Genomic DNA, 20,751 nt, shown 5'->3' with positions numbered 1-20,751 from the left:
TTAAATCTTCTACTACCCGAATTTCGTGCTTACGCTTAAGATATTTGCGAAAGTTAGTAGTAACTAAAGTACTATACGGGTCCTTCTAGGGACAATAACGGCAATAGAGAAGGCGATTCCGTCCCTTAAACTCTTCTTCTCCTTCTGCTGCTATACGAGCATGCTTCTAGGTTATAATAGCGGCTTTGCCTCGTGTATTGCGAGACCTAGACGTCGAAGCTTCCGATAAAATAGATTTAGAATCGAAGAAGGATAACACACTTTCAGAATCTATAACTAACTAGCTCGTTATAGATTCGTCTCGTAGGTGAGTGTGTTAGTGGGGAAAGTAAATTTACGGTCGTGTAGGACCAGGACCACCGCCACTATAGGTTTTAGCGAGATTTAAGGCCCTGGGACCCCTAGACAATGGCCTGGCCGGGACCCTGGTCAGTGGCGCTATTCGGCCAATTATTGAATAAGTATTGAAATACTATAGATCTATATCTATACCCTATCTATGCCATAGTATGGAAAGGGTATTTCCATACTTTGGTATGGAAAACCACCCTGCTTTGGAGTGAGGCACGCCATGGGGCTTGAGCATCTCGTCCCTGATTTTCATCCACCATTCGTCGTCTTCGTACCCCCTATCCAGGAGTCTCGTGATCTTGTGGTTGATTGGCTCTAGACCTTGGATTTCATCAAGGGTGGTGGGGCAGAGTGCAATCTCCTGCTCCAAGCAAAGGTTTACGAAGAGCTCTGACAGTTCGGGATTAAGTTTCAGTTGTTCTTGGATGGAGCGGTCAACGTTGTGTTGCTTAAGGAGTGACTGTTGTTGGTACCGGATGCGGTCGTCAGTTTCGTTTTGTGGTAGGTCTTGCGACCTTCGCGTGAGAGCGTCGGGCTTCCCGTTCTCTTTCCCCGGTATTGACTTGATGGCGAATTGAAACTATAAGAGGAACTCGCTCCACCTAACCTGACGTCTTGAAAGCTGCTTGGTCGTCATGAAATATCGAAGGTTGGCGTGATCAGTGACGACCGTAATCTGATGGTATGCGCCTTGGAGTTCGGGTCGCCACTCGCCAGTATTCGAAGCATCGCATAATGGCGAGAAGTTCTTTGTCGTAGATCTCGTAGTTGCACTCGGCCGGGTCGTACTTTTTGGACATGAAAGCCACTGGGTGTAGTACTCCCTGGTCGTCTTCCTAGGAGAGGATGCCTGAAGAGGCAAAGTCGGACGCGTCGTATTCGACAAACACTTCTTTTGTAGGGTCGAAGTGTCTAAGGATTGGCGCTAAAGTAAAGCTACTTTTGAGCGCGTCGAATGCCTCCTAGCACGATGGAGTCTAATTCTATTTAACTAACTTCCGTGTTAAAGCAATAAGTGGCCGAACAATACGTGAAAATCCTTTAATGAATCGTCGGTAGAAGTTCGAAAATCCTAAGAAGGCTTAGACGTCTTTTACGTTAACGGGAGTCTCCTAGTTAACGAGACAGTTAACTTTTGCAGGGTCTATTCGTACGCCAGTGGTTAAGATGATTATGCCGAGGTACTTTACTTTAGTGGTCTCGAATTCGCACTTCCTAACATTAAGCTATAGGCCTGCGGCTTCGAGTGCTTGCAAGACTGATTTAACGTAGAGTCTATGGGAGGCAAGATCGTTCGAGTAGATGAGGATGTCGTCGATGTACGCCGTGCAAAATCTATCGAGGAACGGGCGAAGGACTTCGTTGATCCGGGCTTAAAAGGTAGCTAGAGCATTAGACAGCCCAAAAGGCATCACCAGACTCTCGAAGAGACCGTATCTTATGTTAAATGCCGTCATCTACTCTTAGCCCTCTTTAATTCGTATTCGGTTGAACGCCGCGACGACATCGAGTTTGGTAAAATACCTGGCTTGGCTGAGCTAGGAAAGGGTCTCTTGGATCAATGGCAGTGGATAACGGTTCTTGATGGTTATGGCATTGAGCCCGCGGTAGTCCACACAGAAACGCAGGCCGCCTCCTGGCTTCTTCGCGAACAGCACGGGCGAGGCTGCTAGAGACGTGCTAGCCCGAATAAACCCCTTGTCGAGATTTTCCTGCAGAAACTTCCGGAGAACGACAAGCTCGTCCTCGGACATACCGTAGAGGGGCCCATGCGGTGGAGTTGTGCCCGGTTAAAGCTGAATTTCATGATCGCAGCCCTGGTGGGGAGGAAGCTTGTCTGCCTCCGACTGATCGAAAACCTTTAGGAATTTATGGTAGTGGTGGGGTACCTTTGTTGCGGGATCGACCATAGTCTTAGGTTCGAGGGCTTTATGAATATCCTCGAGGGATGCTCCTGAAAGGTACATATCGGCTGCTGTTTTCCGGCAGGCTTGGAGTTCGTGGGCTTGTTGGCTCTCTGGGAGGTGGGCCACCATTCCGTCCTGTCGCTCGAGTTCTCGGTTCATCTTTTATAAGTCTGTAAGTGCCTGGCCGAATCGAGGTGTCTTTGGCTCTACGAATGTAGAGGCTTCAGTGATGACGCCGAGCTCGGCCAGCCTTTTGTCGATCTCGTAGAGCGATAGTAAGAAAACGTCGACGTCGCGCTTTTCGGCCAGCATGTAGAACGCGGCTGCGCCGACCCTTCTGGGTATTGACGGGCGTGGCAGCGTCGTGGTGGCTGTCGAAATGACCAGCGAACTGGTTCCAAAGACTGCCAGTTGATATTGTCCTTTCTCCATGCACCGTCGGCGACAGTGGTCGGAGTTGAAACTAACCATGTTTGTGCTCCAATTAATAAAGGGGTTGTGATCTGTCAGCCAGGGCTTTCCGAGGATGATGTCGTACTTCCCAAGCTTCGTTACGTAAAAAAGCATTTTCTCCTTATGTCCTTTGATGTCTATGTTAAGTTGGGCTACGTGGGTGATGTCGCCAGCTAAAGAGGGTCTTCCGTCGACTACATTCAACCGGCGACGGTTCCGTAGTTTATAAAGCGTGAACTTGTGGTCATGCGCGAAGGATTCGTCTACGAACCCCTTTCCTGTGGCACCCGAGTCAAGCATTGCGTTCGCTTTGATCGATGTAGATTTGTCGTCAACTACAGTACATAGTAGTAACAAATGGGCTTGCTCTGTGTCCAGGGAAGAGAGTAGGAGGACGTCCTTTTTCTTGCGTCTCCTGCGGCGACTTCCGCTAGAGACAACTCTTTTTCCGTCCTCCAGGGCGCAGTATCGCAGTTGAGGGAGTGATGTTTGTCTGAACTGCACCAATGGCAGAGTCCATGTTTTGTGCAATAGGCCTTGCGTGCTGCCCTCTCCGCGTCGGTCTTTAGCTTGCGACCCGAGGCGACGTCTTCCGCTCCCCATGTGATCGCGCTTAAATCCATGGAATCTCCCGAGTCATTGGGGGTCGTTAATGGCGTTACGGCGGGGGGCGGTACACGGCCACCGTGCTTGGTTGAGCCACTGGCGTTCTTTTTCTTGAAGTAAATGGCGTCGAGTTGCCGGCATTCGCTGTCGCAGGTGCGGATGAGATCCATAAACTGGGTGAGATCGGTGGGCGTGTCCTTGCTCCTGGTAAGGGAAAGTCTCCATGTAATGTCGTCGTAGAGAGCGCGCCGGAGGTGCGCAATGAGGGCCTCACTATCCCACTCCGTGAGCTTGGCGGTGGCATACCATTCAGGGAGGAATACCGTAAGCGACCTATGCCCTTGCTTCATGTCAAAGATCTTGCGCTAGGCGGTGGCTTTCGCGTCGATGTCCCCGAAGGCTGATTAGAGGACGGCCTTAATTGCGTTGACGCTGTCGAAGAAGACTATACCGTCTTTGATGTTGTAGCTGACTTGGTCGTGCGCCTTGGCTTTCAGGCATGAGACTGCATATCCTATGCGTTGCTGTTCCGAGTTCCACCAGTCCTTGTTCATTTCGAGCTTTAAGTCGAGTTGCTGAAGGAAATTCGGCAGACGGGAGGGATCTTCGCCCGTGAATGCTTCAGGGTCGGGGTGTTCTGGTGAGCGGCGCGAGGCTCCTCCTAATTGAATGACTCTTAGGTATGCTTCGTTCTCGGCCATCAGACGGGTGATCGTTACGTCTCCATCGCTCTTAGATATTAGAGTGTTCTCAAGGCGGTTTTGGAGATACTCCACTTCTGCACTTGTTGTTGCGGCCGAAGCACGCAGAGAGTCGATGACGCCTTGCATGCTGTAGGCAGCATTGCACACGAGGAAGACTTCTTTCATCAGATCGGAGGGCTTGGCTGCGAATGTGCTACGGAAAGTCTCCTCAGTGTTGCTGGCGTTCAGCAGTGGGCAGGGTGGTACCCGATCGACGGCGCTACCCATGGCTTCGGTAGGGTTAACTTCGTGAGGCGTCGTTGGAATCGTTTGGTTCGCTTCGTTTGGTTCGCTTCGTTACGTTTAGTTCAATTCTTTGCGTTGCTTTGGTCGCTCTGGTTGGTTGCAAGCGGGTGGAATTTTTGCTGGAAAGAGTTTTTTGGGGTAGGATTGAGGACGGCTGGTGAGGTGTTGGCGATATTCACGTCGAGGACGGTGATATGCCGTATTGTGGTATCGGTAGACAATATGTGACGGTATAAGGCACGAACGAGGTCGAGTGCGGCTTGGACAAAGTGATTGTCTACAAGGAGAGAAAGGGGAAAGAAAGAGCTTCGTAAGGAAGGCTCTCACTTTGGCTAGTTGTATAATTTTCATAAGTGAGACATGCATGATGTTCCTTCACACTGACGGGCGGTAGTCGATCAACCACACCGCCCTCTTTGCCTGAAAGGTGAACCGCGAGGTCCTCTAAGGCGCCATCGAACTTGTTATTAGTAGGGCCGCAGCCGCTACGTTAGCAATGTGGCCTTCGATGGCCAAAATGGATGGAAATAGTGTTGAGGAAATCAGCAAAATGAGGCACATTTAGACCCACTTTAAAGACGCGTAAGTCGATAGGCGGTGGCATGCCTAGTTGGGCCAGTCCTAATTAATAAGCGGTAAATTTTCGGGTCAAACCCCTCTTTTACTATGGTTTGAGGTTGCCAGTTAATAGTGAAAAAACTTCGGGCACCGAGATATATGTTTGGCGGCCCAACGGAACGTTTCTCTCATTACCTAAATCCACGACGACGACTAATCAGTCGTAGCCGTTCAAGCTATTCCCTTCTCTACTAGATTTCTTCAGCAAGTCTAGAGCATGTCGCAAGAGGAACAGGTGCGAGAGTCCTAGATATACGTGCCTTTTGCTGCGAATACTAACGTAACGGGTGATATAGGGGTAGAAAGCGCTTCGAGGCGAGGCAGAAGACATTCTATCGATTATATTCCTAGCTATAGAGAACGATCGGCGGATTTCTATTAGGCAGGCACGTTATATAAGGATATTTATATCTAAGTCTGCCGAGTCTACCGATTACTATAACGTCTAGAACTTTACTACTATAGTCCCGGCGCAATATTAAATAGAGGTTATATATAGTAAAGAGGTAAAGTTTAGTAGTTAACTACTAATCTTTAGCTATTCCGAGGGTTGTCCGAATACTATAGAGAAACGTAGACCCGGTAGTTATTATAATACTTCTATCTTACCCCTTTAGCCGTATAAAGATATATATATATTTCGTCTTTTAAAGTCCTTATAGCCTCTCCTAAGCGTATATAATACTACTTTATTTAGTCTAAAGGACTTCTATTACGACGATAACTCGAAGGTAATTCCTCTATTCTTATTAGTTAGATAGGTCTTATATCCCTACTTACCGGGGACTAGTTAGAATATATCCTATAGCCCTACTCTATATTAGCCTACTACGCCGTACTATATCGCTAGCTCGTAGTCCGTTATCTTTCCTTATTAAACCTTCTCTCTAATCTAATATACTTATAACTAATTATATCGCTTTAACGAAACGGACTATATTATATCCTCCCTACCTCCGGTAAGGGTGTTAGTATATTTTATAGATGCCTATAGAAACATAGTATAGGTAGACGATTAAGGGCAATTATCTTCTTTAGCATAGCAGTAAATAGGTAAATAGAACTATAAATAATACTTAATAATTTACTAGTTTATAAAGTAAGCTTACCGTATACGTTAACCCCTATAACCTAATCCGTGACTCGTCGTAAGAGGTAGTTAGATAGAATTAGGCCCCTACTAGAGCCGGAATTAGTCTCCTTATCGTTATCTATATCTAAGTCTAGTAGCGCGTCGACCTAAGGATATATATATATCTTTTTCCTAGTAACCTCTATCTCCGTTATAGCCTACCGAAATATATCGTAAATAGCTCTTTCTAAGGCTATATAGTCTAAGATATAGCCCGATATTGCAATTATGTTTTTAGGCGAGATAAGATATTCTCTATTTTCGAACCTAAGCTAATATCCCTATTCCGGAGGTTTATCTAGTATCTCGGTCCTATCGTTAAAGAGCTAAGTCTATCGAGTATAGACCTAGTAATATCTCCGATAGTTAATATAAGCGCGTACCGGGATTTCTAATTCTTTAATACCTATAAAACTAAATAGCGGCTAAGGGCACGTTAGCGGATTTCGAAAAGGAGCACCTTCTAGTTTAGTATCCTAAAACTAATACCGTAACCGCTATACGTCTATTCGGGCAACCTAGTTATTATTATATACGTAAGGTCCCGATCCTTAAAGATCTATAAACGATTAAGGAGAGTCTGTCTAAGAGGCAACCTCCTTAAAGGTACTAGAGAGTGCAAAGTTCGGAGAAAGGGAATAATACTAAGAACTATTTTCGTATGCCTATAGGCTGCGATTCCGTACTATAAAGGTGCAATCTTTAGTTAGCGTAAGGCAAATATATAGCCTAGCTTCTCTAAGTTATCGTATTCGATTAATAGTTTAAGAACCTCGATAATCGGATCGCACTAAGGGCTAACTAAATTACAATCTATTCCTAGTTCCTAAAAAATACCTTAAAGAGCTAACGATAGGAAGACGGGGTTTAAGCTAAGAGTTATATAGTAGGCTAAGTTACTATACTCTCGATCGAAGCTAGATAGAGAGGCTAATCTAGTATTATATTTAATAAAGGACGGCTTTAATAGCTTTACTATTAATAAGGTTTCGTTATAGAGCGGAAGTATTAAAGCTATTATAAGTGCTAGCGGAGCTTAACTATCTAAGTTATATATAGAAGCAAACCGTAAGAGAAACGCAATAGCTTGCTTACTCGAAGGCGGGGGGAATTATAGCGACCTCGTTATAGCTATTCGTGCTACTAGCCGAAACTTAATATTTACTATATATACGATGGCCTATACTAGCTATTCTAGAGTGATAGATCGCTATCCCTGGCCTAGCGAGAGGAGGGAAGCCTACTAGCAATATTCCTCGCTACGTATAGCTCTAATATTAATCGTAAGGCATCGCTCCGAGTCGCTTTCGTCCTAAGGAACTACTTAAGGTATGTTTGCGTAGGACATCGAAACGTGCTACTTCTCTAATAGAGATATATAGAGAATATATGCCTAACCGAAGAATAGAAGAGCAATGCTATTAGATTTACTATCCGAATAATTAAAAGAGCTATAACCCGAAATCATATAAAGTGTCGGCCGGAGCCTTGCCGGCTTCTATCGCCGTTTCGCCTTATTTCGAGCTTTATAGGGAACCATATATCTGGTAGACCTTATCTACCACGTCGCCTGTCTAGTGAGTTTAGTTCTGCCCCGCAAATTATCCGGTATAGCTAGTAGTCTATGATTTAAACTAGATAGCCTAACAGTATCGCGTTATAGGTCGACTAAGCTAGCTCCTCTAGAGAGGGATTGCTATAGTTATCTGCTACGAGCGAACGTCTAGATAATCTTATCCTAAGATAGAGTAATATAATTATCTTTAACGTCGGAAGATAAGCTAAAACTAGTGATTGTCGATGTTAAAAGTATGCTGCTTGATGATATCCTGATCGTGATAGAAGACGAATTTCGGATGGGTTCAGGCACCTACCCCCTTTTACGTATTCTAAGCTGCGCCGCATTCTGCCCCGCTAACGTTAAGCGGAAGTGGACACGGACGGCAAGCAGGAAAAACTTAAGCATCCGACACAGCTACTAGCAATTAAGGAGCGCACTAGGTGCCTCCGGAGCCCTTTAAGAACTTTTTAACGTTCTTTATATAGTTTTAGTTAAACAATTTAAAGCTTCTGCTATTTTAACTATACTATTTTAGTGGTTTCTCGGTAAAAGTATTTTCCGACCTATCCACGCTCTAGACGCGCGGTAGCTAGTTCTTTAAACCTTTAAGTATTTGTCTTTGCTAAATAAACCTACTCCTTCTACTTTCTTAACATCCGCTAAGCTAGTTTCAGGATACACGGACTCTAGGATAGTCACTTAAAAGGCATTAATTAATTCCGACTTTAGGAAAAATCAAGGGCCTCAACAATCGGTGCCATGGTTGTTGTTCATTGATGTCTGGTATGGATTTATTTCGCCAAGAGGATACTTCCCATAGGGCCTAGACGCTCTGGCTATTGGCGGTTCGATACTGTCACACAACAAGAGGCACGGACAGTATGGATGACTGAGCAACGATCGGGAAGGAGATCCCCTGTGAATCGGGCAACGAAAGACTCTTGATTCTCTATCTAAGTGATGGTGAAAAGTTGGCTTCTTATACTTGTGATTTTGGGCTGAGTGGCGATGTTGCCACCCAGGCAGCATAGATAACGACGTCACCTAGAAGGTTCGAATCCATCACTAATATGGCATTACGAACTGCTTGCTGCCTGTTAGGCAGCACAGTGAATGAGCGTTCCGATCTTGACAAGAACATTGCGGCGGCTGTCAAGTCGGCGATTCGCATGAGGACGAGAGGCATCGGTAGCACCTGATCTTGCTGTTAAAAACGCACCCCGGAACATGACGATGAATAGAATCAGCCTTAGTCCATCCGTCAGGACATTTGGGTGGACCGGAAAGTGCACCGAAAAGACTGGGAAGTGCATCGATAAATGAAGGACACTCAGTAATCATGGATTGCGTTTTGGTAAGTTCCCTTATTTTGTCATCCTGACCCTCAAGTCCAAGAACTGACTTGACGGTACCAACCACGTCATTTTTAACCTCCTGGGGAATGAAATGAAGCTTTCCATCTTCCAATCGTTTGATGTACTTGAATTTTCTTCCCAGTTTCATAGTAAGTAAAAGTCGAAATTGCTGCGCAACTGAAGAGTTAAGATTTGGCGACGCTAACGCTATTTCGTTTTCAAGCATTTTGCGCTCGAGGTACAGCATGATAGCATACGTTTGCTGGATGGCAATGGTGTCGGCGTCTTCCTTGGATATGCCACTTTGCTTCTTCAGAAGGTAATCTGTTGCGTTTAGTGTTAATGGGTGCATCTCCCAGTTGGCAGTATTGTCGGACGATATGGATGCGCTCTCGTTTTCGGGTGGCGATAGCGTCGGCAGAGTGGCGTCTTGCCCCAATGAAATTCCGATAAGGTAGGCGATGGCGAAGCTGTCGGGTAGCGCTAGCGCCTCGGTACGTAAATGGTTCGCGATTGCTTTATTGTATCTAAACTTGAGATCCTTTCCGATCTTCCAGGCCATCAGTGACTCGTCCCCTCGTGGAGGTGGTTTTCGCGCGCGTTCCCTGTACTTCTGGATGAACATTTTGTTGTACTTGTCGGCTGTCTTTTGCAACGGTACGACCTCTTTTTGCTGATTTCCTACTTTCTCAACGAGCTTCAATAGGGTCTGGCGATGTGTTTCAACGATTTGCACCGTAACATTTTTCCGGGCATCTTCCATTGTAGCTTGGACTAATTCTTGGGATGAGCTCTGTACCGCTGTTGCACCATTCTTCGGCATATCCCGGGTCGCTTCAATAAGGCCTAACATTTGTGCGCCATCGGAGAGAACGGCCAAGGTCTCCATGGCGAGAACACGGCCTACAGTGTCGGCGAATTCTTTCGAATTGAAAGTTGGGAGTAATATGCTGTCTTCTAAGAATTCCAACCAGTACTTATCGCGGCTGTCCTTGAGGGTCTTTAGAAGCTGTTCATCCGGTCCTGAGAAGACGTTGACAATTTCTCGAGTTAAGCTGATAAAAATGCGGGCGACGTGTGCCGCCAGCCCAAGGGGGGCCGCGGGAGTAAAGAGCAAGACGTCGCCGAGTCCGCACAAGGCATCATCCAGCACATCGAGTCCGTTGATCTTTGCGTGGGATAGGTCCTTTCCCAGTTTGGTAATGCAACCCATTACAGGCGCGATCGAAGTCAGCGCTGCGAGGCGGTCTATGCCATGAGCATTGTGATCCTGGAAGGTCTCAACAATGTCTTTGACATAAAGCCCTGCGCCGAGCCCTGCGCCGATAAGTCCGCCGAGGTGAGGCGACTTGATTGAGAGCGGCCGATACTTAAGAACGTCTTTGCGGAACTTCTCAAGCGGCTGGTTGAACTTGGATTCGACAACGGACTTGACCCTATGCTGCGTGGCGGATTTCTCAAACTCGTGTTGCGACGCCTCCTCGATGGCCTTCTCCAGCTCCTTGTTGGCGATCTTGGGCGGCTCTGCTGCGGACTTGTGGGGCTCTGGCTTGGCGATTTCCTTCTGACTGCATGGTCCGTCACGTTTGCATTTACTAGCTGGCTCCTCTGCATCAGAATGACCAAGTAGCTCCTCGTCCTCCTCAAGAATGACCGAGTTACGCCCGCTGGATAATTTGAGATCCTTGAATTTTTTAACTTCCTCTGATCGCTTGAATTTCTCATACGCTTTTTTTGCTTTCGCTTCATCCTCGGTATTGAACTCCGGCGGTGCTCCGCCTGCGCGAAATTCTTTTAGCTTGGACTTGTAGTAGTCTAGATTTTCGTTTGCTTCTGTATCCCATTTTTGTAACCAGGATTGAACTGCTTTTTCGTCGAGGGCTCTGTTGTCAGGGAAAAATTCTGCTGGTACTTTTCTGTGACTGTGTACCTGCCCCCATTTCACGCCATCAACAGCTGCGAATTCGAACTCTTCAAAGTGTTTATGTCCTGGACCAAGGATGCTGTTAACGTCGATCATATTTGGCGAAGCCTTGATCTTATAGAGGTAACCGGGGTTTTGAGGCTTTATCTTTTCCTGGGAAAACCGAAGAGCTACTTCCGGCTTCGAGGATGTGGAGACAAAACCTGATTGTGCGAGGGGGTCCTGGGAGCCGGAGTTGAGGTGCTTGGGTAGCCTGTAATCCCTTTTCCCCTCATCCGCAATAGGTAAAAAGCCTCCGGCAAGCTTTATCGCGATATGGTCTTTAGGGGAGCCACGCCAGACAAACTCCGGCGGAGAATCTGGTGGTTGGCATCCCACCATTGAGGTCATTAAAAGAGGAAACCATAGCTTATTTCCCAGAAACTTCATTGTCGTATTGTCTGTCAAACAATTGGTTTAGACGTTAATTTGGAGTGGATGAGTAGCAGGGCTCGCACGTTGTTGGTGGGAACAGCAAGTTTACGGCAGGACGAGGCTTCGTTTTTATAGATTAGACTGTAGACATGTGAATGGCCACTCCAATGAAATCAGAAAAGCCCCGTCAGTACTCGTACATCGCGAGGAACCCATACAGCATGCATATCTACCCGTTGGTCTAGGTGTGGGGCCACAGCAGCCCAACTAAGTGTCTTCGCCACTTAGTTGGCCCAAAAAATCCGGGACAGCACAAAAACCCCCGGGACAATCCTGGGGCCTAGTAATTTACTAGAAAAAGTGTCAAGTTAGTACTTCTCTGAAAATAGGCTAAAATCTGAGGTACTTAATTCTTAACGGTTGTATTAGTAATTTCCACTATTCTAAGATTGTCCCGGGGGTTTTGTGCTGTCCCGGATTTTTTGGGCCAACTTAACGGCAGTTAAGTTGGTCAGCCGCGCCTGCCTTTGACCAACGGGTAAGGCCCTGATTTAGGACATTTCATTTCAAAAATGCACGAGTAGGTGCGACATATCCGCATAACTTACTCGTATTCAGCATACGAACTCAGCCACATAAGAGGTGGGGAATTTCAGCTGGGAACCGAATGTACGAGTAGGGTCGATCAATTAAATAATTACATAAATGGAATCCTGTTCCACTCAGCCATGGCACCCTGTAAAAGTGGAAACGCGCTCCGGCAGGCGGTGCGCAAGTGGCTGTTTCATAATGCGTGGTTCGCAGTAAGGGAAATGCCTATTTGGACCCGTAAGGTTATTCTTCCATCCTGTCTGCGCATATGTCTTTAAGGTTAAACGTTGAGCATCTTGTCGCCTATCGTGGTTGGTGGATATCGTAGGGGTTGGACTCGGCGACGTTGAGAGTTTGCGGCGTTGTTGAGGTGTTGGTTGCGTGGCTAATGCGTTGCGCAGGCAGCTTTCGACCATCGGGCGAGGTCGTCCGCATCGGGTCCATTTAGTCGTCCTGTACTTCGTCATAAGGAAAGGGCCCAAGGCGTCGCATGTGCCCTGTAATTACACTATAGCAGCTCAATAACGCCTTATAACTCCCTGTAGCTTCCTAAACTGTCATGCTCTCTTCGCCAGCCATACAGCCCAGGTGGTCGAGTCAAACGCAGCTAGTTCGGGGGCCGTGCATACCTTTAACATTATGGCGTCGACAGAGTCGAGATTTACCTACGGCGGGTCCCTTTCGCATGAATCACTAAACAGGCATTCAGCAGCTCAAGTCTGAGCTGTCCTACGATGCTGGCCCATAGGCTTCCATTCCTGGCTTCGCCTGATGGAACCCACGCATGATAAGTGACGATCAGGCTGACAGGGACCGTGTTGAAGTTCTAGAAGCAGCTACAAGCACCCGTTGGGGTGTGGGACTACCTAGACCCCGCGCGGAGGGGCAAGATAACGATGCGGTGCGGAGGGAACAAGTTGGAACGACCAGGAACGCCGGGCCATGTCATCACGCAAAATGGCGACTTTAAGCTAGTTATATACATAGTCACATCTATACGGAGCGTGGCTATGTTTAACTGGGGGTTCGAGTCAAAAGTTCTTTACTGTATACAATAATGAAGAAAGTGCGCAGGCGTCCCTTACACGGGTCGTCCTAGAAGCACAGGAGAGAGTGATGGCTTATCGTCTCGTCATGGAGGTGGTCCACCCCACCGACTACTAGGGAATCCGCCAACTAACTAGAACTACCCGTTGGCTGAAGCTAGGCGGGGCGCCTACGAAGCACTAAGTTGACTGACTAGGCGCCCCGCCTAGCTTCAGCCAACGGGTAGTCATGAACTTTAAAGCGAATGTTTAGGTACCCAGATTGCTTGAAACTAACTACAGAGCGTCAGATGACTCAGCTACTTGGCACTTTATTGTCTTAGACGGCATTTTTAAATATAAATTGAGGCCATATTCCAAGTTGAGCAAGACACTTCGACAAGCAAGCATCTAACTTATCACTCCATCAAGCAACAAGTTAAAAGCCTAGTGACTAAGTGAAGTTGCGTATTTCCTTTTTTTATTATAGATCTGATACATCGTTATAACTACTTTTTCCATTACGAAAACCTAAAATGGTCCGTATCGCTGCCGTCACCCTGGCTTGTACGTCACGAATATAGACTATATACTCTCCCGCCCTTTCTCATCTCCACTAACGAAATGTAAAATTTAGTTGCCGCAACTGCCTTCGCCACCACAATAAACACTCAAGGCACCTTCGGCGCCGACATACATCTGGCCAGGCGACAGAATACTACTGCTGATGGAGCTCCCGAAATCGGGGGCCCAGGCAAGATCCCGCAGATGATTGAAGCATTTGAGAAAAAAATCGAAGACAGCCCAGATAAAGAGATTAAAAAAATGTACGATGATATCAACAATGAGATCAAGTCCATCGTGGGGGACACTGACGGAACCACGGGCCCTAAGAATAACCTCAACGACAATGCTCCCAATAAGGCTAGTGGGGCGGAAAAGCCTCCCATTCCGGACGAATCTTCCGAGGAGCAGCCCAAGACCTCAGGTGTCTAAGGCGACATAAAAGGCCTTAAGTTAGACCACATTAGTTATGAAATACTGCGCCACACCTTGCACTTTACTCTCCAGGGCTGTGGTGCAAGGCGTACCCGTTACCTTTTCAACCCAGCAGGAAAAAATAGCACTTTGTAGGATCATAGACAGTTCTACGCTACTAGGCCTCTCATCAACCAGTGATTTTGAAGCTGGTCAGCCTCCACTATCCCAGGCAACAGCCCATTGCGCTCATCTGTTATCATCTTTGTCTGGCTAAATACTCTCTCACACTCAGCACTCATGCCTGGAATAGAGAACAGATCCAGCGCCATTCGATACAAGACCGGATATTCCAGTCGATGCTGATTCCACCATTCAAGAGGGTCTGCAACGTCAATGTCTTCGGTGTAAATTGGCCGGGTCTGGAATAAGTCGAGCTCACTTACTGCCTTGACCTTCTTTCGCTGCGAGCTTAATGAGCTCATCGATCTTTTGCCAAACGAGCTGTACTCGTTGTCAGTATCGGCTTTTTCAGAGTCATCATCCAGAAACCCAGCCTGGGCTTCAGCCTCAACCTGACGTCGGTATTCATCGAATAGGTTACCAACAGCTAACCGCATGTCGCAATACCAGTCTGGCTTGTTCATCGCCTTCTTCCTGTGTCTCTCGAAATAGTCATAACCATAGGACGGGTGCAGTGCGAGAGCAGCTCGGTAAACGGGTCTTCTATCAGTTTTGGCGTAATATTTCTCAAGCTTTGCCCAACCGCAATCAATTCCCCGACTTGAAATGAGACGCCTCTTCGAGTCGAGTCATCTCTGCCGCCTGCTTAAACTTCATAAACAAGTAGTCCATAGTCTTGAGGGTCTCCCACACGGCACCATGGCCGCCTTCCTCACCCAGCTTGCCGGCGTTGCCCTCCATAGTCCTCGTCAAGATGTAAAATGGCTTCAAGAACTCGTGAAAGCGTTCTAGCTCAATCCAGTCCGCGGCGTTAAGGAAGTCTCTCGTCAGGTCGCGGTGATCTGGGTCCGTTGGGGGTTTCTGCCAGCGAGATTGAAAGAGTTCAATGGCGCGTCGCAGCTCGAGTGCTGATGCAAGCCGCCCGGTTGTCGGCAAATGGGAGCGCTCATGCATGACAGAACTCACCGAGTTTAATCGTCATGTAGATTGAGTTCCAGCGTGTGTTGCCGTCGACAACAATCTCCAGGGTAAAAAACGGATCGTCACCAGCGCTGACCCCAATTCAAGTACCGGTATCAAGTCACGTATATCAAGTAAGTCAAGTAAGTTGACCACGCAATCTATTTCAAGTAAGGGATTTACCGGTGATCTGCCGGATCCCGTGACCCGCCGGACTTACACCGACACTCTGCGGCCAGCGACGACTCTCACCTCCACGCGGTGCTGGCTAGGAACCTGGGAATGCCTTTTGCCTGGGGGCATTCTCAGAGCTAAGAAGAGTCACCACCAGCCAGCACTTGTCCGCTAGTTTAGGCTACGGCTATATATAGGGCTCGTTAGCCCTAGGCACCGGCCATAAGCTATAAGGGAATACTTTAAAAACTATCTAACCTACGACCGCGAAATCGAGCCTATACACGATAGACAAACGGGTTATAGAATAGGACACCCTTAGGGTGCTTCGGGCTACTCTATTAGAATAGAAATAAGGCCGCGCTAGGTAAACGATAAGAAATAGGATAGTTATAGCGAAACGATCGATAAGTACCGGCGCACTTATAACCGTATAGAGAACGACGAGGCACCTTAGTTAGTAGGAGGGACGATACTACGTCGCTTAGCTATTCCGGGTATAGAGAGGATATAAATAGACGAACTTCTGCGAGACACGGTCGACCTTACTAGAGAGATCTTATAAGGCAGCGCGAAATAGATCTAATAATCTACGGGGCGCAGTATATAATAGAAGCGACGGAAGACTAGGTAGGCGGGCCATAGTTACGATACTTTCTATATAGCTCGAGAGGACGGACGCGCGTGTCGGTCTACTAAGAGGATAGAATCTTACGGGTAGCTATCGAGGATAGAATCTCTAAGTTAGCCGTTAAAGGAGGCTTAAGGAGTAAACTAGTATTGACTTACGAACCGGCTATACCCCGTAAAGGAGCGGATAAGGATCGAAGGGGATATAAGGTAGAGGGTCTATATAGGTAGACGTGCTGCTACCTCTACGACGTATTTCGAATACGAATTAATACTTAAGTGGTGGCAGAAAAGCCGTCGTACCGAGCAAGATCTACTACGCTCCGTCTAGCACTCGCTCGAGCATAGTGTGAATAGCTTCCGGAAAATATAGGAAAGCACTTAAAACGCATCGATAAAGCATTGCTAGGGAAGCACACCCGTATACTTTACGATTCTCTGATAAGGAAGGAAGCCGACGTTCTCGTCTAGCTTCGCACCGGCATATTACGACTAAACGGGTACCTATATATAATAGGAGCTATAGACTCGGATTTATATAATTATGGCTAGGCAGCAGAAATAGTTAATTACTTTCTCTTTCGATATATAAAGTAGATTGCGTAACGGGGTGTCCTATTCGAATGCGCGAGAGCTAAGATTAGGAATTTGTCTTTCTTCTTAGGAGGAAAAGCTATATCGGATAGCGATAAGTAGAAGCTAGATATATAGGCGGTTTATGCGGCAATTAAATTCGCGATTAAGACGGAACGACTCGATAGAAAGCCGGAACTATTAGAAGATAACTAAGCTCTAATAAGCAACTACACTAATTTACTAATATATCTTAGCTTCGGAACTAGCAGACCGCGCTTTAGCTGCTATAAATAGGATGCTAAATACTTAGAGAATTCGGCCTTTAAGCAGGCCTATTATAGGACCAATCAGGGTAACGATCAACGCAACCAACTTAACCTTAGCCCTTAGTTAAGTAAGTTAACCGATTAATAAGCTTTTCCTCTATTAAGTTAATTAACCTTAGCCCTATATTAAGTTAGTTAGCGTTACGTTAATAGTTAACTAGCTCCCTATACCCCGTCTTAGTGCTATAATCGCTACCTTAGAGTTAAACGACCTAACGTAACTTTATTCCTACCTTGCTTCTTCCTCCCGTATCTATATTAGCAAACCCCGAAGCTATCCTCTAACTACCTTCTCCTCGACTAGCTCCCTAGTTACTGCTTTATCCGCCTTATTTAATAGTATTAGATTGACTTCCTCTATAATACCCGCTTATAACTATAACCGTAGTACCTAGTAAATAGCAATCGTGCTTGCCTCTAGCCGACTCCGAAGAGGCGTTACTATACGACCTGCCGCCGAGAATAGCCTTTCGCACTCTACGCTTATCGCCTAAACCGTTATAAAGTCTATAGCTATTCGCGAAAGCCTAGGGTACTTAAACCGCTATATATACTAATACTTACGCGGATTACGAATATCGCTATCTATAGGCAATAGGTCCTTCTACTACCTAGTATACTCGTCCTCTACTTTATTAGCATCGTTTTCTTTATAAGGACGTGTCTAAGCTTTATCCTTATATCGTTTAAACGGAGAATAGTACTACGTCTATTAACGCTTTACGGCTAGTTCGTTATAATCCTTTATAGAGATATTTAATATTTTATATTCTCTGTCCTAAACGGACTATACTATGTCTTTTACCTTAGAAACCTATGTCGGCCGTTTAGACTATACCGTCTTAAAATAACCCTATCGATAAGTAAGGTATAGTACTAGTACTATATAATATATCGGAGTCTTATTTAGCTTATTATAGTATTCGTTAAGCTTCTTTTAGCTAAGATTAATATTAGCTCTAAAATACTTAGGGTTAAGATACTTATCGATCCTAGCTTTAGCCTTTTCTAATTCCGCTAGTAAGAATTTATATCCTATAATTACGTCCTATACGTTACTATAGGACTCGAAATATCCCTACTTATGCTTCTATTAAATCCCGTCGCCTTTAAGCGCTTTAACTATATCCTTAAAGCTTTATAAGATATCCTTAAACGCTTTTAGAACGGACTAGTCTTTATTATTTAGTTTATTCTTATCTTAATATATAGTAGGTATAACTACGCTTACCTTAAGCCTCTTCGACCGCTTTAACGTATTATCCTTTTCCTATTCTTACTTATACTTTAAGACTAGCGTCTCGAGATAAGGTCGAAGCCTTAAGGCCCGCTAGATTATATATAGCTACGATAGCTAGCGCGTTTTATTATCGATAACCACCTTAAGGGGCTTCCGAATTCTTACGCTTAGATCCCTAGATATATCGAACTCTAGCCGCTAGATATTATAGAGAAGTATAGTAAGTATATTAGATCGGTAGATCGTAACTATAAGGTTATAGAGCTTACTAACCGGGCCTCTCTTCCGCTAAAGCTTATGCTCGGTCGTAGCTAAAACGTCTCTATATCGTAGCTAGGACTTAAATATATCGATATCCTTTTTAAAGAGAATAGCTTTAACTATAAGGTTAATTATATAGCTAAAGTAACGGCCCCGTCGTTCCTTTCTAGAGAACCTAAATCTCTTCTTAATAGTATCTATTATAGTATTATTATTCGGTATATTATTAAGCGTAAAGTACCCTATTTTCTTATCTAGGATCTTATATAACTCGAGTATTTCGATAATCTTATATTTAATATTAGCCCCTAAGTATTAAAATATTAGCTTAAGCACTCTAAGAATAAGCTTATAGGACTTACTATCTATATTTTAAAAGAAGTATATAACGCTATATAGAGCGTGCTTATTCTACGATCCCTAACTATCGAACGAGATATATATTAACCTAGGTAAACTCCTTAATACCTCGATAACCTTCCCCTTATACTTTTTAAATTTAGTAACGGCGCGCTTACGAACTATATTATAGCTAATATAGGCATCCGCGCTCGTAATAAATAGGTTAAGGCACTCGAAAATAGCCCGTAGCCCTATATTTTCGGGTTCTCGGAACGATATATTGCTCTTAACGATCTATTCGACTACTAAACGTTAGAAGACATTCCTATTAAAGCTCTTAATAAGGTAATTTACAATAGCTTACTCTTAGGGCGTATTTAAATCGAGGTTAAAGGCATCCGTTATCGTTTAGTATCCTATAGATAGTTTCTTTTAAGGCGCTAGCGTAGAACGTTTTCTAGAGGGATCTTAGATCTTATAATAGTCCTAGAGATACTACTTAGCGTTTTAGGTACTAATCGAAATTATAGTACTAGGCTTTAGCTTATTCCGTTCGATATAAACTTTATAAACCTATCGCCGATCCGAGCCCTTCTCGATATTAAAGCTATATTCCTATACCTATAATTTTATACTTTAGCTTCGCTAGGCCTATATATAACCATAGAAATATCGGAATAATCGATCTTTATCTCGTTAAGCGGCGCGGGCCTCGGCTAGCGTAGACGGCTTAGGTATAGATAGAGCTAGCGTTAAGGGAGCCGGTAAGAAAGGGGGAGGTAGTACGAAATCTATAGCCTCGAAATCTAAACTTTTTAAACGTATTAAGCGGAAGAAGTAAGGGTCTAGAGAAGCGAGTAGTAAAGGGAGGCTAGGCTAACGCTAGTACTAAAATAATAGGATATAAGCGAATTATATCGGACGCGTTAACGTATTGAGCCTATAACTAGTTAATATATTATATATAGTATATAGATTTATAATATTCCTAGGTATATATAGAAGTACTCCTTAATATATACTAACCCCTAGGCATAGTTTAGGCTAGGCTACCTAGTACTAAAATTTCCGAATATCGCGGCGATACCTAATTAACCTTTATTAACGTAACTAACTTAATATCGTAATAATATTAAGTTAGTTAATTAGTAAGAATTAGCTCCGTTAAGTTAGGTTAAGTTAGTTAATATTAACCTAGTTAATAACCTTATAATTAACGTTGCGTTAATCGCTACCCTAGGACTAATAATAACGAGGCTAACTAGTAAACGATAAAACGATAATTTATTAGGCTTAGGGAGTTAAGGAATAAATATACTAAACTATACTCTAGACTATATAAAGGCCTTAAGGTATAGGGACCTCCCTCTAGGCGAAATAAGTCCTACCTACCTACTAACACTCTATCTTAATATTAATCTAGAATATCTTAATAACTATAGCGGCTATTAACGAAGCGCTTACTTTCCTAAAGTCCTTAGAATTAGTTAATTACGCTAAAATAGCTCGCTAATTTAGCTATAATAAGACTATATTACGCCGCCGCTATTAAGGTAAATAGCGCTTAAGACGCGATATAAACTCCCTCTATAAATCTCGACTATCTAAATAGTAGGAACTAGATCTTATTACTTATATTTATAAGCTTTCGTTATATAGTATCCCGCTTAAGCTATCTATAATTAAGAACTTCGCTTAGGATATAGCGAAAATAGAGGTTAGAAAGAACTAGCCGTATAGCTTTATTAACTATTATTATAACGAGCTTAGTTATACTTAGTTCGATAGATTTAATATAGCGCGAAAGAGAGCCGATAGTGCTTTAAGGTATAAAGATTATTTTAAGCTAGTACGTTAATATATAGTGTCTTATTTCTATTACTAATAGTAAAAGATACGCTTAAAAATTAAGGAATACGATATCGCCCCTTATAATATATATAATATAGACGAAAAAGGCTTTCTCTTAGGTATTATTAACCGAACTAAGAGAGTATTCTCTCTTAATTAAAAGAAGCAAGGTAAATTACTTAGTATATCGTAAGACGGTAATCGATCTTAGATTACGTTCGTAGCTTATATCTATTAGGATATAATATCGCTACCTCCTTTTCTTATCTACTAAGGTAAGCTAGGATAAGTTTAGGATGCTTAG

General features: G+C 44.5%; 3 protein-coding genes across 3 annotated transcripts; 1 reads left to right on the top strand and 2 right to left on the bottom strand.

Moving 5' to 3' along the window:
- Nucleotides 1-9,157: 9,157 nt before the first annotated feature.
- HRG_01216 (uncharacterized protein) lies at nt 9,158-10,992 on the bottom strand (the record flags this gene model as incomplete). The annotated part of the gene is made up of 2 exons (XM_044859687.1): nt 9,158-9,179; nt 9,230-10,992. The coding sequence occupies 2 exons, from the start codon at nt 10,990-10,992 to the stop codon at nt 9,158-9,160; spliced, it is 1,785 nt and encodes a 594-aa protein (XP_044726087.1).
- Nucleotides 10,993-13,462: 2,470 nt separating this feature from the next.
- On the top strand, nt 13,463-13,922 carry HRG_01215 (uncharacterized protein; the record flags this gene model as incomplete). Its single annotated transcript, XM_044859686.1, has 2 exons — nt 13,463-13,493; nt 13,564-13,922. The coding sequence occupies 2 exons, from the start codon at nt 13,463-13,465 to the stop codon at nt 13,920-13,922; spliced, it is 390 nt and encodes a 129-aa protein (XP_044726086.1).
- A 280-nt stretch (nt 13,923-14,202) lies between these two features.
- HRG_01214 (transposase-like protein) lies at nt 14,203-15,041 on the bottom strand (the record flags this gene model as incomplete). Its single annotated transcript, XM_044859685.1, has 3 exons — nt 14,203-14,289; nt 14,351-14,627; nt 14,689-15,041. The coding sequence occupies 3 exons, from the start codon at nt 15,039-15,041 to the stop codon at nt 14,203-14,205; spliced, it is 717 nt and encodes a 238-aa protein (XP_044726085.1).
- Between the last annotated feature and the right edge of the window lie 5,710 nt (nt 15,042-20,751).

The sequence above is a fragment of the Hirsutella rhossiliensis genome (assembly GCF_020360975.1).
Source record: "Hirsutella rhossiliensis strain HR02 chromosome Unknown scaffold00001, whole genome shotgun sequence".
Taxonomy (NCBI): Eukaryota; Fungi; Ascomycota; class Sordariomycetes; order Hypocreales; family Ophiocordycipitaceae; genus Hirsutella; species Hirsutella rhossiliensis.
This window is presented reverse-complemented; position numbering and strand designations above follow the sequence as displayed.